General features: G+C 51.4%; 1 protein-coding gene across 1 annotated transcript in view; it reads left to right on the forward strand.

Annotated features, from left to right (window-relative positions):
* Positions 1-8,049, forward strand: part of LOC142457864 (phospholipid-transporting ATPase FetA-like) — an 85,304-nt gene extending 77,255 nt beyond the window's left edge. The window contains exons 22-28 of the mRNA XM_075558963.1: positions 372-555; positions 2,099-2,322; positions 3,633-3,716; positions 5,323-5,568; positions 5,737-5,875; positions 6,930-7,060; positions 7,164-8,049. Coding sequence (XP_075415078.1) covers positions 372-555; positions 2,099-2,322; positions 3,633-3,716; positions 5,323-5,568; positions 5,737-5,875; positions 6,930-7,060; positions 7,164-7,424 — 1,269 coding nt within the window. The 3' untranslated portion in view covers positions 7,425-8,049. The remainder of the gene's footprint in view (positions 1-371; positions 556-2,098; positions 2,323-3,632; positions 3,717-5,322; positions 5,569-5,736; positions 5,876-6,929; positions 7,061-7,163) is intronic.
* The last annotated feature ends 2,432 nt before the right edge of the window (positions 8,050-10,481 follow it).

Raw genomic sequence — 10,481 nt, forward strand, 5'->3', positions numbered from 1 at the left:
TATAGACAGCATGCTTGAGAAAGAGAGAAAACAAGGGCATTTCCCCCTTCTGATTCAAATCACTCCATCTGTGGTGGCCTCACATTTGGGGAAGGGGGACATGAGCGGAACCAGGTCCTCCAAGAAGTCCCTGGCCTTCACAGCCGGTCAACAGATTTAACTCAGTGAGGCGTCCTGACCAAATCCCACTGGAAGCTGAGTCACCTTGAGGACCCCCAAAACTAGCTTGGGTGTCGTGGCCTCCCCGGGGCGGGGTGGGGGGATGTGGACAGTCCCATGTAAAGGGCAGGAGAGTACCAAGGGGAGCGAGGGGCCTGTCTTGCCCCGGGGCCTCTGGGAGCAAGCCGAGTGGGTGTGCCTTGGTGCCGCAGGCATGCGCCCTGGAAGAGAACCTGGAGCTGGAGCTGCTGCAGACGGCATGCCTGTGCAAGGCGGTGGTCTGCTGCCGGATGACGCCCCTGCAAAAGGCCCAAGTGATAAACCTGGTGAAGAAATACAAGAAGGGGGTGACCCTGGCCATCGGGGATGGGGCCAATGATGTCAGCATGATCAAAGGTATGTGTGGGGCGGGGTGGGGTGCATTGGGGTAGGGGGAGCTGACCCTTCATCCATGGGCACAGCGGGAGGGAGGCACATGCTCCTGCATCACGGCTGTCGGGTACACGGATGTGGTTTGGCATCAGCATCCGGGTCCCCTGTCCCTGTGCTCAGGTCTTATTTCCACATGCACACATCATCCCACGGGCTGGCCCCGCGCTCGGATTCACACCCCGGCCCTCACAGAGCGGCCAGCTCCCACCAGAGCCCATGCGCCCACTGACAACACAGTAGGCCGGACAGCTGCCATGCCAGCTTCCTCAGATGGCACCAAGGCTGGCAGAAAATACCCCTGGGCAGGAGTCCTGGGCTGCTCCCTTTCTGAAGGCTGGAGGCCTGCACAGCAAGCCAGGAAATGATCCTTAAGGCCCACAGTGGGAAGCCTCTACTGTGGAGGCAGTGTTCCCCGGGGCTCGGCCTGGTACCTGCTGCTGGAAGGGAGCCCGCATGTGCTGATATACCTTTGAAGGTATCATGAAGGGAAAAGGCTGGCCTTGGCCATTCTCCCTGCAGCGCACGTGGGGAGGCTCTAGGAACTCGAGGGGCTGTAAGAGATAGGCGCCATCTGGAGGTCCCCTCTTTCGGCTTCGCCTGCAGGAAGCACGGGCTGCTATCCCAGCCTCGGCGTCTACAGTTTCTAGAAGTTCGCTGGGTTGGGCCCTTAGAGGTTTGAATCAGCCCACCAGACAGTTCAAATACCAGAAGATCAATGAATCTGTCCTGCACTATAAAAAGCTAATGAGAACTTTTTCCATTTCCCATCAAATGTGACCCTTGCTTTCCTGGGAGGTGGGAAGTGGAGGGGGGAGTCACCACAGGCCTCCGGTAGCACTCGTTTCTCACCAACCAAGAACTATGCAAGTCATGCACTCGGCAGCTGTGTTTCAGGCCCCTTAGATAAGCCCAGGTAATTAAATAGTTTGTTAGACTAACATCCATCCCGCATCTTTAATTACATCCTTTGAATGGCTTCCAGACGGACAAGGAAAGTCATAGCTCAGCATCTGGGCAGTGGGGAAGAGGCCAAGACAAGCCAGGGAGGCCTGTAGCCCTGGCGCCACCAGGCATGCTCAAGTGGCAGCATCTAAACAAAGTGCCAAGGTGGGAGTTATTGTGTGACTTATAGGAGAGGGAGGCCTGGTGGCATTGTCAGCTACGCTAGGCCCGGAGTTGGCGTTTCAAACCCACCAGCTGCTGCACATGAGACACCTGAGGCTCTGCTCCCAGAAGCATTGGCGGCCCTGGAAACCCTGGCTTTACAGGGCCACTGTGAGTCGGAACTGACCCAGTCCGGGCAGTGGGTTTCTTCAGTGGAGGGGAACTCCACTGAGGAGAAAAGACCCCACAGAGTAAGTACCATATCAAGTGGGGCCTACCAGGATTTTCCAACTGTCAGCAAAGAGCTTGGGGGACAGGATCCCAGCCTTCCCTGGACACTCTCCAGGCTGGGAGCCCAACAGTCAAGCTCTGTGGCTGAGAAGCTTCTGGGGTTCCGTTGCAGCCGCCCACGTTGGGGTCGGCATCAGCGGCCAGGAAGGGGTGCAGGCCATGCTCAACAGCGACTTCAGCTTCTCCCAGTTCCACTTCCTCCAGCGCCTGCTCCTCGTCCACGGTCGCTGGTCCTACAACCGCATGTGCAAATTCCTCAGCTACTTCTTTTACAAGAACTTCGCCTTCACCCTGGTGCACATATGGTATGCCTTCTACAACGGCTTCTCTGCACAGGTAGGAAGCCAGGCGACAACCCGCCTCTGTGCAATTGGGTCTTGCACTCGTCACTCTTACCCACCCACCTCGGCCGCTCCTTGGGATCAATGGAGGAGGTGCTGCCATCTATCCATTAAGTTCCTGAGATGCTCCTCCCAGCTCCCAACCGGGCATTACCTAAACTTAGTGGAGGAAATTCCTGGATCTGGGAGTTTTCTTAGCATCCAAAGCAGTCTTCTTGGGGTGGGCTACGCCTCAGGGAGCGTCAGAGCCATCCCCATCTGTACCCATGCTTGGGAGCCCAACTCCATTTCTCCTTTTCCTGCTCCCCGATTCTGCCCCCATTTCACCCCCCCCACACACATACCTCACTCAGATGAATTAACTCCACATTTGAATGCGGCCCATCCCACTCTAATGGGGGAAGGGCACACCTCCATTGTGAGAGTGTAAGAGGAGTCAGTTCTGCTTTGACAAGAGTTTCGGGAGCCTCAGAAGCATTCCCAAAAGAAGCAGCCGTAGGAATGATGATCTTGGGACCCTGCTCACCAGGTTCCAGAGAAAACAGGCCAGTCAGGAGACCTGAGGCAGACATCCATGGCCCTCAGTTTGAGAAAGGCACCCTGGGGGCTAGCGAGTTCAGCAGTGAACTGCTAATATGATGGTCAAATGCCCAGCCTTAACCCACCCGCTGTTCCGCAGGGGAAAGATGAGGCCTTCCCCACCCACAAGGATACTTATAGTCTTGGAACCCCAAAGGGGAAGTTCTGTAAGATCAAGGAGTCAGAATTGACTCAATGGCAGTGAGTGAACTTCGGAAGTTACTCTGGCTTACGGGATATGTGTGTGGCTACTGACCTCTTGTGGCTAGTAAGGAAAGGGGGCCCTCTCAAGGTTCCAGGATGAAGCATCCAGCCGGGGAAGGGTCATTAAGTCTATTCTCCTTGCCAATATCAGGGGTAGCCAGTGCTATAGAAACCACTGTAAGTCAGAGGGGGAAAAAATGGCCCAGAGGCTTACATGCCTTGGAGTGAAGATTACAGCCTGCAGGCCCTAGTGGGCACTCGAGGTCTTTTCTGCGTAGAGAAGGTCAAGGCAGGTAGGGTTCATGTGGCCTTGTCCCAGCCTGGGACCCAGGGCCAATCAAGGTTCCAGACAGAGGAAGATGCGAGACTAAGGGGCAACCTTCTGAGTCCGGTTTCTGAAATCAAAATGTTGCTCTGTTAGAATGGTATGGTGGCGGGAGGATGGGGCTGTCTTGAGTCTGGGAGGTGAAAGTGGAGCTTGAAGAAGAAGGAGTCTAAGAAATCTCTCTGGTGTCCTTCTAGGCAGTTTATGATAACTGGTTCATCACCTTCTACAACCTGTTCTACACTGCCCTTCCTGTCCTGGCCCTGAGTCTGTTTGATCAGGTGAGACCAGTGGAACGCCTCACAGTGACTGCAGAAGTCCCTGGACTCTTGAGAAGTAGTCCCCCAAATGCGGAGTTTAACAAGAGCTGAGCAAATATCCCAGTTTTGGGGGTGTTATTGTTGTTTTTCATGTCCATTTTATCCTTGTAGAGAATCACATGGAAATTGTGGTACATGGTAAATTGAGGACCCCTGGTGGCATAGTGGTTATGCATCGAGCTGCAGTCCGAAAAGTCAGCAGTTCAAAACCACCAGCTGCTCCTTGGGAGAAAGACAGGTTTATTTATTCCCATAAACAGTCTTGGAAACTCACAGGGGTGATTCTGCCTTGTAGAACTATAAGATCATGATGAGGCAGCAGCATCCACTCCACGGCAGTGAGTTTGGGTTTTTTGGTTGGGCAAATTGAGTGTATAGGAAACAGGCTGAACTGATTTAGGGGAGACCAACATAGAAATAAATATACGGAGGGCTTCAAAAGACGAGTGGACACTGTAATTCAAAGATAATGGGACTTCTCGAAGCCTCTTCACAAATTGTTAAGTCAGTGCAAGGAAGCCTAGGGAGAGAGGTCATGAAGGCCAAGCACAGGTCTGCAGCCTGGTGCTGTGGTTCAGCTTGGTGACATCATCTGTCCCTGATAGAAGTTCCCTGCATGTCCACCATCCTGGTGCCCATCTTACTCCTCTTCCACCCCTACCACCTGCTCTGAGCACATGGGCCAGAAAAAGCGCATCCAGAGAGCACTTAAATAACGAAAAGAGAAGGTCAAGGGATAAGGGTTCCCGGTCTCTAGCATGATAGTGATTCTGAAGAGAATTCTCTAGGAAGGAACTGTCAACCGCAGAGCACCGAGAGGGATGGGTTATATCATTCGGTACTTCCCTGGAGCCTCAGTGGTCTCCATCTAGAAAGCTACACAGCTCTGAGCCCTGGTGGCACTGTGTGTCACACGATTGGGCTGCTGACTTCAAGGGCGGGTTCAAACTCATCAGTGTCGGCATCAGCTCACTGGCAGGGGCTCAGGGGCATCATCTCCGAAGCCAACGTCCAGGCACTGTCATCAGAAATTTCAGATTTAAGAGATGAAGATGATCCACCGTGACCCACACAGAGAGCCCTCCCACTGGATTTTGCCAACAGCTGTGGGAGTGGAAGGGGACTCACAGAACGTGGATATTTCCATGGACTCTCTGGTCTCCGTTGACTTCCCCTACCTCCGTCCCACTGCACTCCTTAAGGGCTTTTGATATCAAGAATATTCAAGTAAAGGAAACCTAAACCTGGAATCTCATGCCTTCCACCTCCCCAACCCCAACCCTCTCTTCCAGGCACCCGAACCTATGCCCTTCTAACTTAACTCCACCCTGACTCCACCTCCTTCCCACCGCCCCACTGGTTTTCAACTACCTAGGTCCTTGCCTGAAGAGGAGGGTTTCAGATAGGGTCGAGAGTCCCTGCTCTGTGCTCTGGTTCTACTCCTCATGAGGCCTCGAGGGAGCCAGTCACAAACCACCAGGACTCCGGGAGGGGAAAGCCTCTCTGCTGGAGATGAGACCGTCTGTGGAAAAACCCTGATCGTCCTCCTTGCCTGTGGTTCTTCTAGGATGTGAGTGAGACCTGGAGCCTATATTTCCCAGAGCTGTACGAGCCAGGCCAGACCAACCTCTACTTCAACAAGGCCACATTTGTGAACTGCTTATTGCACGGGATCTACACCTCCTTGGTGCTGTTCTTTGTCCCCATGTTGACCACTTGCCACGCAGTGCGCAATGACGGGAAAGCCATCTCCGACTACCAGTCCTTTTCCATCATGGTGCAGACCTCCTTGATCTTTGTGGTCACCATGCAGGTATGACTAGTGGGGTGAGAGTCAGGGGACTAGGTGGGGATCCTGGCTGGAACAAAGGGAAGGAGGGGAGGGGGTGTGAAGGGAGCATCCTCCTTTCGGATGAAGAGAAGGGAGATGACTACTGGGTCTCGGGACACAGATCACCGGATATAAGCAGATGCTTTTTAGGTTGCCCTGAAGACAGCCTACTGGACAAGCATAAGCCACCTCTTCATCTGGGGTAGCCTGACCTTCTACTTCTGCGTCATATTCTTCCTGTATAGTGACAACCTGTGCCTGATGTTCCCCAACACCTTCCAGTTCCTAGGTAAGGCCCTGCCCGTACAGGGGTGGGATGGCAGAGAAGTTTTAACTCGGTGTGTCTGTTGACTGTTGATTGTGCGGCTATTCCCACGGAGTAGGTTCTGTGGCTAAAGATCTGAGGAAGGCCTGACCTCTGCATCAAAAGGGCTTATAAAAATCTAGAGGAAATATTTTTCCTTGTTAGTATTTTCAAGCTATCTTCAGATTTCTTACCAAATTTGATCTTCACAGCAGTATGTGATAGGGGCCAGACAAGAACTAGTAGCACCATTCCAGAAACCAGAGACAGATTTTTTTAAAAATTCAATGATGCAACTGTAGGTGTCCTGACTCCCAGGCCAATGTCCTTCACACTGGGGCACCTTGTCGATTGTCTCCCATCTGAATCCCCCTCTCCCCTCTGCTCTGCTGAAGACCACATCCCGAGGGAGGAAGTCAAGGTACAGACGTAGCAGACTCCCCTCTTGCCAGTCCATTAACTCATTTTCCTTTGTCCAGTCCTGGGTTACATATTGGGCTGCTAACGGAGAGATCAGCAGTTTGAAACCAGCAGCCACTCCAAGGAAGGAAAAGGCGGCTTTCTGCTCCCATAAAGATGTACCGCCTCGCAGAGACTAAGTGGCAGTTTCAACTCTGCCGGATCGATAGAGATGAGTCAGAATCAGCTCAGTGCCAGTGAGGGCTTTGTTGGTGGTGGTTGGTTTGTCGGCGTTTGCTTTTGGGTTTGTTTGCTTGTTTGTTTCTGTAAGTCCTCTGTCTTACTTTTTGCGTCGAGGGCAATGCCCCAGGATTCTCCCATAACCTCCCCACTCCCCTGCCCTGTCTTTAGGGTGACTTTAGATTGATAGTGACAGAAAGAACCCAGTGGCCATTTGGGGGCATTTATTTTATGTCTCCGGGGACGAGACGATCTCCCAATCAATCATTCTCTTCTGGGGACCAGAATGGCATTGATGTTCTGTCATCCCCTGCCCCGACACCAGCCTCCCACCCCACCCCCACACCCCCACCACCCCATTCTGCAGGGGGCCTTTCTCTTTCTGCCTGCTTGTTTTCAGGAGTGGCCAGGAACACCCTAAGGCAGCCGCAAGCATGGCTCAGCATTGTCCTCGCCGTGACCCTCTGTATGGTGCCCGTGATCGCGTACCAATTTCTCAGACCCCTGTTCTGGCCTCTCAACGTGGACAAGGTGAGAGGAACCTCGGATCCACCCGGTGTAACCTACGCCCGCCCCGCTTTGCCTTTGCCTCTGTGTATGAGCCCTCTGCCCTCACCCTCTGCTCTGGCTGCAGGCCTTATCCAGGATCCAGGAATGCATGAGGCAGCATCCCATGCCGCCTGCAGCCCCGGCCAGAAGGAAGCACATGAACCCGCGACGCTCCGCCTACGCATTCTCCCACAAGCAGGGCTTTGGGGCGCTCATCACCTCCGGCAGGACCCTGAAGTCCAAGGCATCCAGGAAGAACATCCAGTGCCAGAAAAAAAGGGAGCGTGCCAGAGAACCCCCAAAGGAGTCAGGCGTGGGGTTCCTGCCCTTGGTTCATGCAGTGTAGTCAGGCGGGTGTGGAGGCCCAGAAGAAGCAGGCAGAGGCTTCTCTACAGGGGTTCAGCCCTTGGAGGAAAGGAAAGAAAAGGTAAAGAGAGAGCGGAGCCCGGGAGGTCCGCCATGTTTGAACATTTCAAGAAAAAGCTGCCTCCGGCCTCCCTTCCACCAAGCCTTCCCAGTTTTAACCCAGATACGCACATGTGGAAGTCGAGGATGGAAAGGGAACAGGTGGGCAAGGAAAGACAGACCCTCAGAATCCTAGTTGGACCCGATTGCCCATCTCCAGGCAATCACACTTTCCCAGGGCCCCCACCCTTACCTACTCCCACCCAAGCCCCCTTCTCAGATCTCTCAGGGCATTCAGGGTGAGTCTGACACCTCCCCTGAGGTGCAAAAGGGGAAGGCCACAATGAATTGTTCTTAAGAAGCTGAAGAAGAATTTCTGGATTTTAAAATAAAAATGGAGCTAATTCCTGCCTGAATAGCTCAGGGTTTTGCTTCCTTCCCTTCTTTTGACCCCAGACTGACATCGATCCAAGACTCAGAGCAGGAGGGAAGACCACAGGGAGCAAAAATCCATATTAAGGGATGTAAGTCGTAATTCGGGAGCATGTATCTTCAGCCCCTAAAATGATTTTGAAAGAATGAGATGTACTTGGGAAGCTGTTTCTGAGGAATAAATTACTTCTTTTGGAGTGGGGATTTGTCTGGTCTGTTGGAACCCCAGTGGCATTCACTGCTCTGAGCAACATCGTTGACCCACTGACCCTCTCACCCATCCGACGGAGAGGCCTCTGACCAGACCCGTATTCCCCTGAGAGCCCTTGCTCTCCTTTGCCAGCTCCCTCTCACCTGCCTCCCCTCCTGCTAACCTATTGGCCTTGGTTTGCTCACCTTTTTAACTAGATTGCCCTGTCCTCTGAGCACACCTTAAATTGGCTCCTCAAGCTCAGCCCTGGGTTGTCTGCTCATCTTTCTCGCTTCATTTCCCCCAGCTGACTTCATCACATCCATGGCTGCATTCGGCAACAGAAAGGAAATTCCCAGCTCTATCCCTAGTCTTAATCTTTGGGTCAAGGTCCAGATTCATCTATTAAAGGGAATCTGAGTCCCATCATAGAGTTGAAGCGCAGGGAGCTCAAACTCAATCCATCCAACTGTAATCACTAAACTGCACCCCAGATGCCACCACTATCATCCTAGTCACCCAAGGCAGAATGACAGGGACTGTCCTGTATGTTTTGCTCTAGCCTGATCTTCAGTCAGCTATTAAGTTGTGTAAATTCAGCATCCTTAGTCTCTTTTGCTTTCCATTCCTTCCATTATTGCTGCTGTTGCTACATCACTTTCATCGCCTCTCACTTGTACTACTTCTCTTCCAACTCATCTTTTTGGTTCTCCTCTTTTTAAAATATTACGAAGACTGCTTCCAAAGTAATCTTTCTGAAAGACAACGTTTGCTGTCAGGGCCAAACTTAGCATCCTTCAGAGGCTTCCCAAGCCTTCCAGACCAAGTTAAAAGACAAACGTTTAACTGGGCCCTGTCTAGTGTTATCCTTCACTCTTCCCCCATCTGAATTCACTTCAGTGATAGTATGTTTGAGCTCCATGTCCTCACACATGCTCTTCTCATTCCAAAATGGTTCTCTTTACCTCCTTCTTTCTCTAACCAACTTCTAGCCATCCTTCAAAACTCAAGTTAGTTGGAACTATATGGGGTGATAGTTGCAAAACAAGGTGAATGTCAATTATTAAAATATTAAACAATATTAAATGCCAATGAATTTTGCTTTAAAATGCTTAACAATATGGGGATTTCACTTCAATTTTGAAAAAATTACTCATATTAGGTTTAACTTCTCCAGGAAACCTTCCGAATTTCCCAGTGTGATATCATGTAGATACCTGTCTTTTTTGCTCAGTGACACTCCTATTCATACACCTCTGCCACTGACAGGATCACGGGGCATCGTGCTCATTGGTTGATTTGTCTATCACAGTCTTAAATGTTTGTCAAATGACTGAACAAAGAAAGAATATTCAAATCCATTGCTGTGCTGATACTACTTGTTTCCCTAAGTAGTAGAATCAACACCCACTAGCTCCAACCAGGAGTCTGGAAGTCTTTCAGGTGCCTCTCTGCTGTTACTTACTCCATGGAAGGGGAACTTTTTTTTTCTGTCAAGGGCCATTTTGGATATTTAAGACGTCTATTGTGGCCCATACAAAATTATCAACTTAACAGTGTGGTCAAACATTTCGTTGTGGTTGTTAGGTGCCCTCAAGGCAGTTCTGACTCGTAGTGACCCTGTGTCCAACAGAACAAGGTCCTGCCCCAGCCTCGCAATTGTCGCGTCTGAGCCCATTGTTGCCACAACGGTCCATCCATCTCTGCGAGGGCCTTCCTCACCTTCGGTACCCTCCACTTTACCAACCATGATGTCCTTCTCCAGGGACTGCTCTCTTGATAACATATCCAAAGTAGGTCAGATGAGGTTGCACCATCTTGGCCTCTAAGGAGCTTTCTGGCTGTAGATGTTGGGCCTTCTGGCAGTCCATGGTACTTTCAGTATTCTTCACCAACCCCATAATTCAAATGCATCCGATTTTCTTTGGTCTTCCTTAGTCCGACTTTCACATGCATATGAAGCAATGGAGAATGCCATGGCTTGGGTCAGGTGCACCTTAGTCCTCAATGTCACATCTTTGCTTTCTGACACTCTGAAGAGGTTTGGGGCCACAAACTGACCCAGTGCATCATGTACATCATTTGATCTTTTGACTGCTGCTTCCATGGCATTGACTGTGGATCCGAGGAAGATACGATCCTGGACAACAGCAACCTTTCCCCCCTTTACCACGACGTTACCTGTTAGTTCAGTTGTGAGGATTTGGGTTTTCCTCACAGTGAGATGCAATCCATACTGCAGACTGCAATCCTTGATCTTCATCAGCAAGCAAGGTTGTGTCATCTGCACACCGCAGGTTGTTAATAAGCCTTCCTCCGATCCTGATGCCCTGTTCTTCATAGAATCCAGCTTCTCGGATTATTTGTTCAGCATCC

The sequence above is a fragment of the Tenrec ecaudatus genome, chromosome 10 (genome assembly GCF_050624435.1).
Source record: "Tenrec ecaudatus isolate mTenEca1 chromosome 10, mTenEca1.hap1, whole genome shotgun sequence".
NCBI classification, from domain to species: domain Eukaryota; kingdom Metazoa; phylum Chordata; class Mammalia; order Afrosoricida; family Tenrecidae; genus Tenrec; species Tenrec ecaudatus.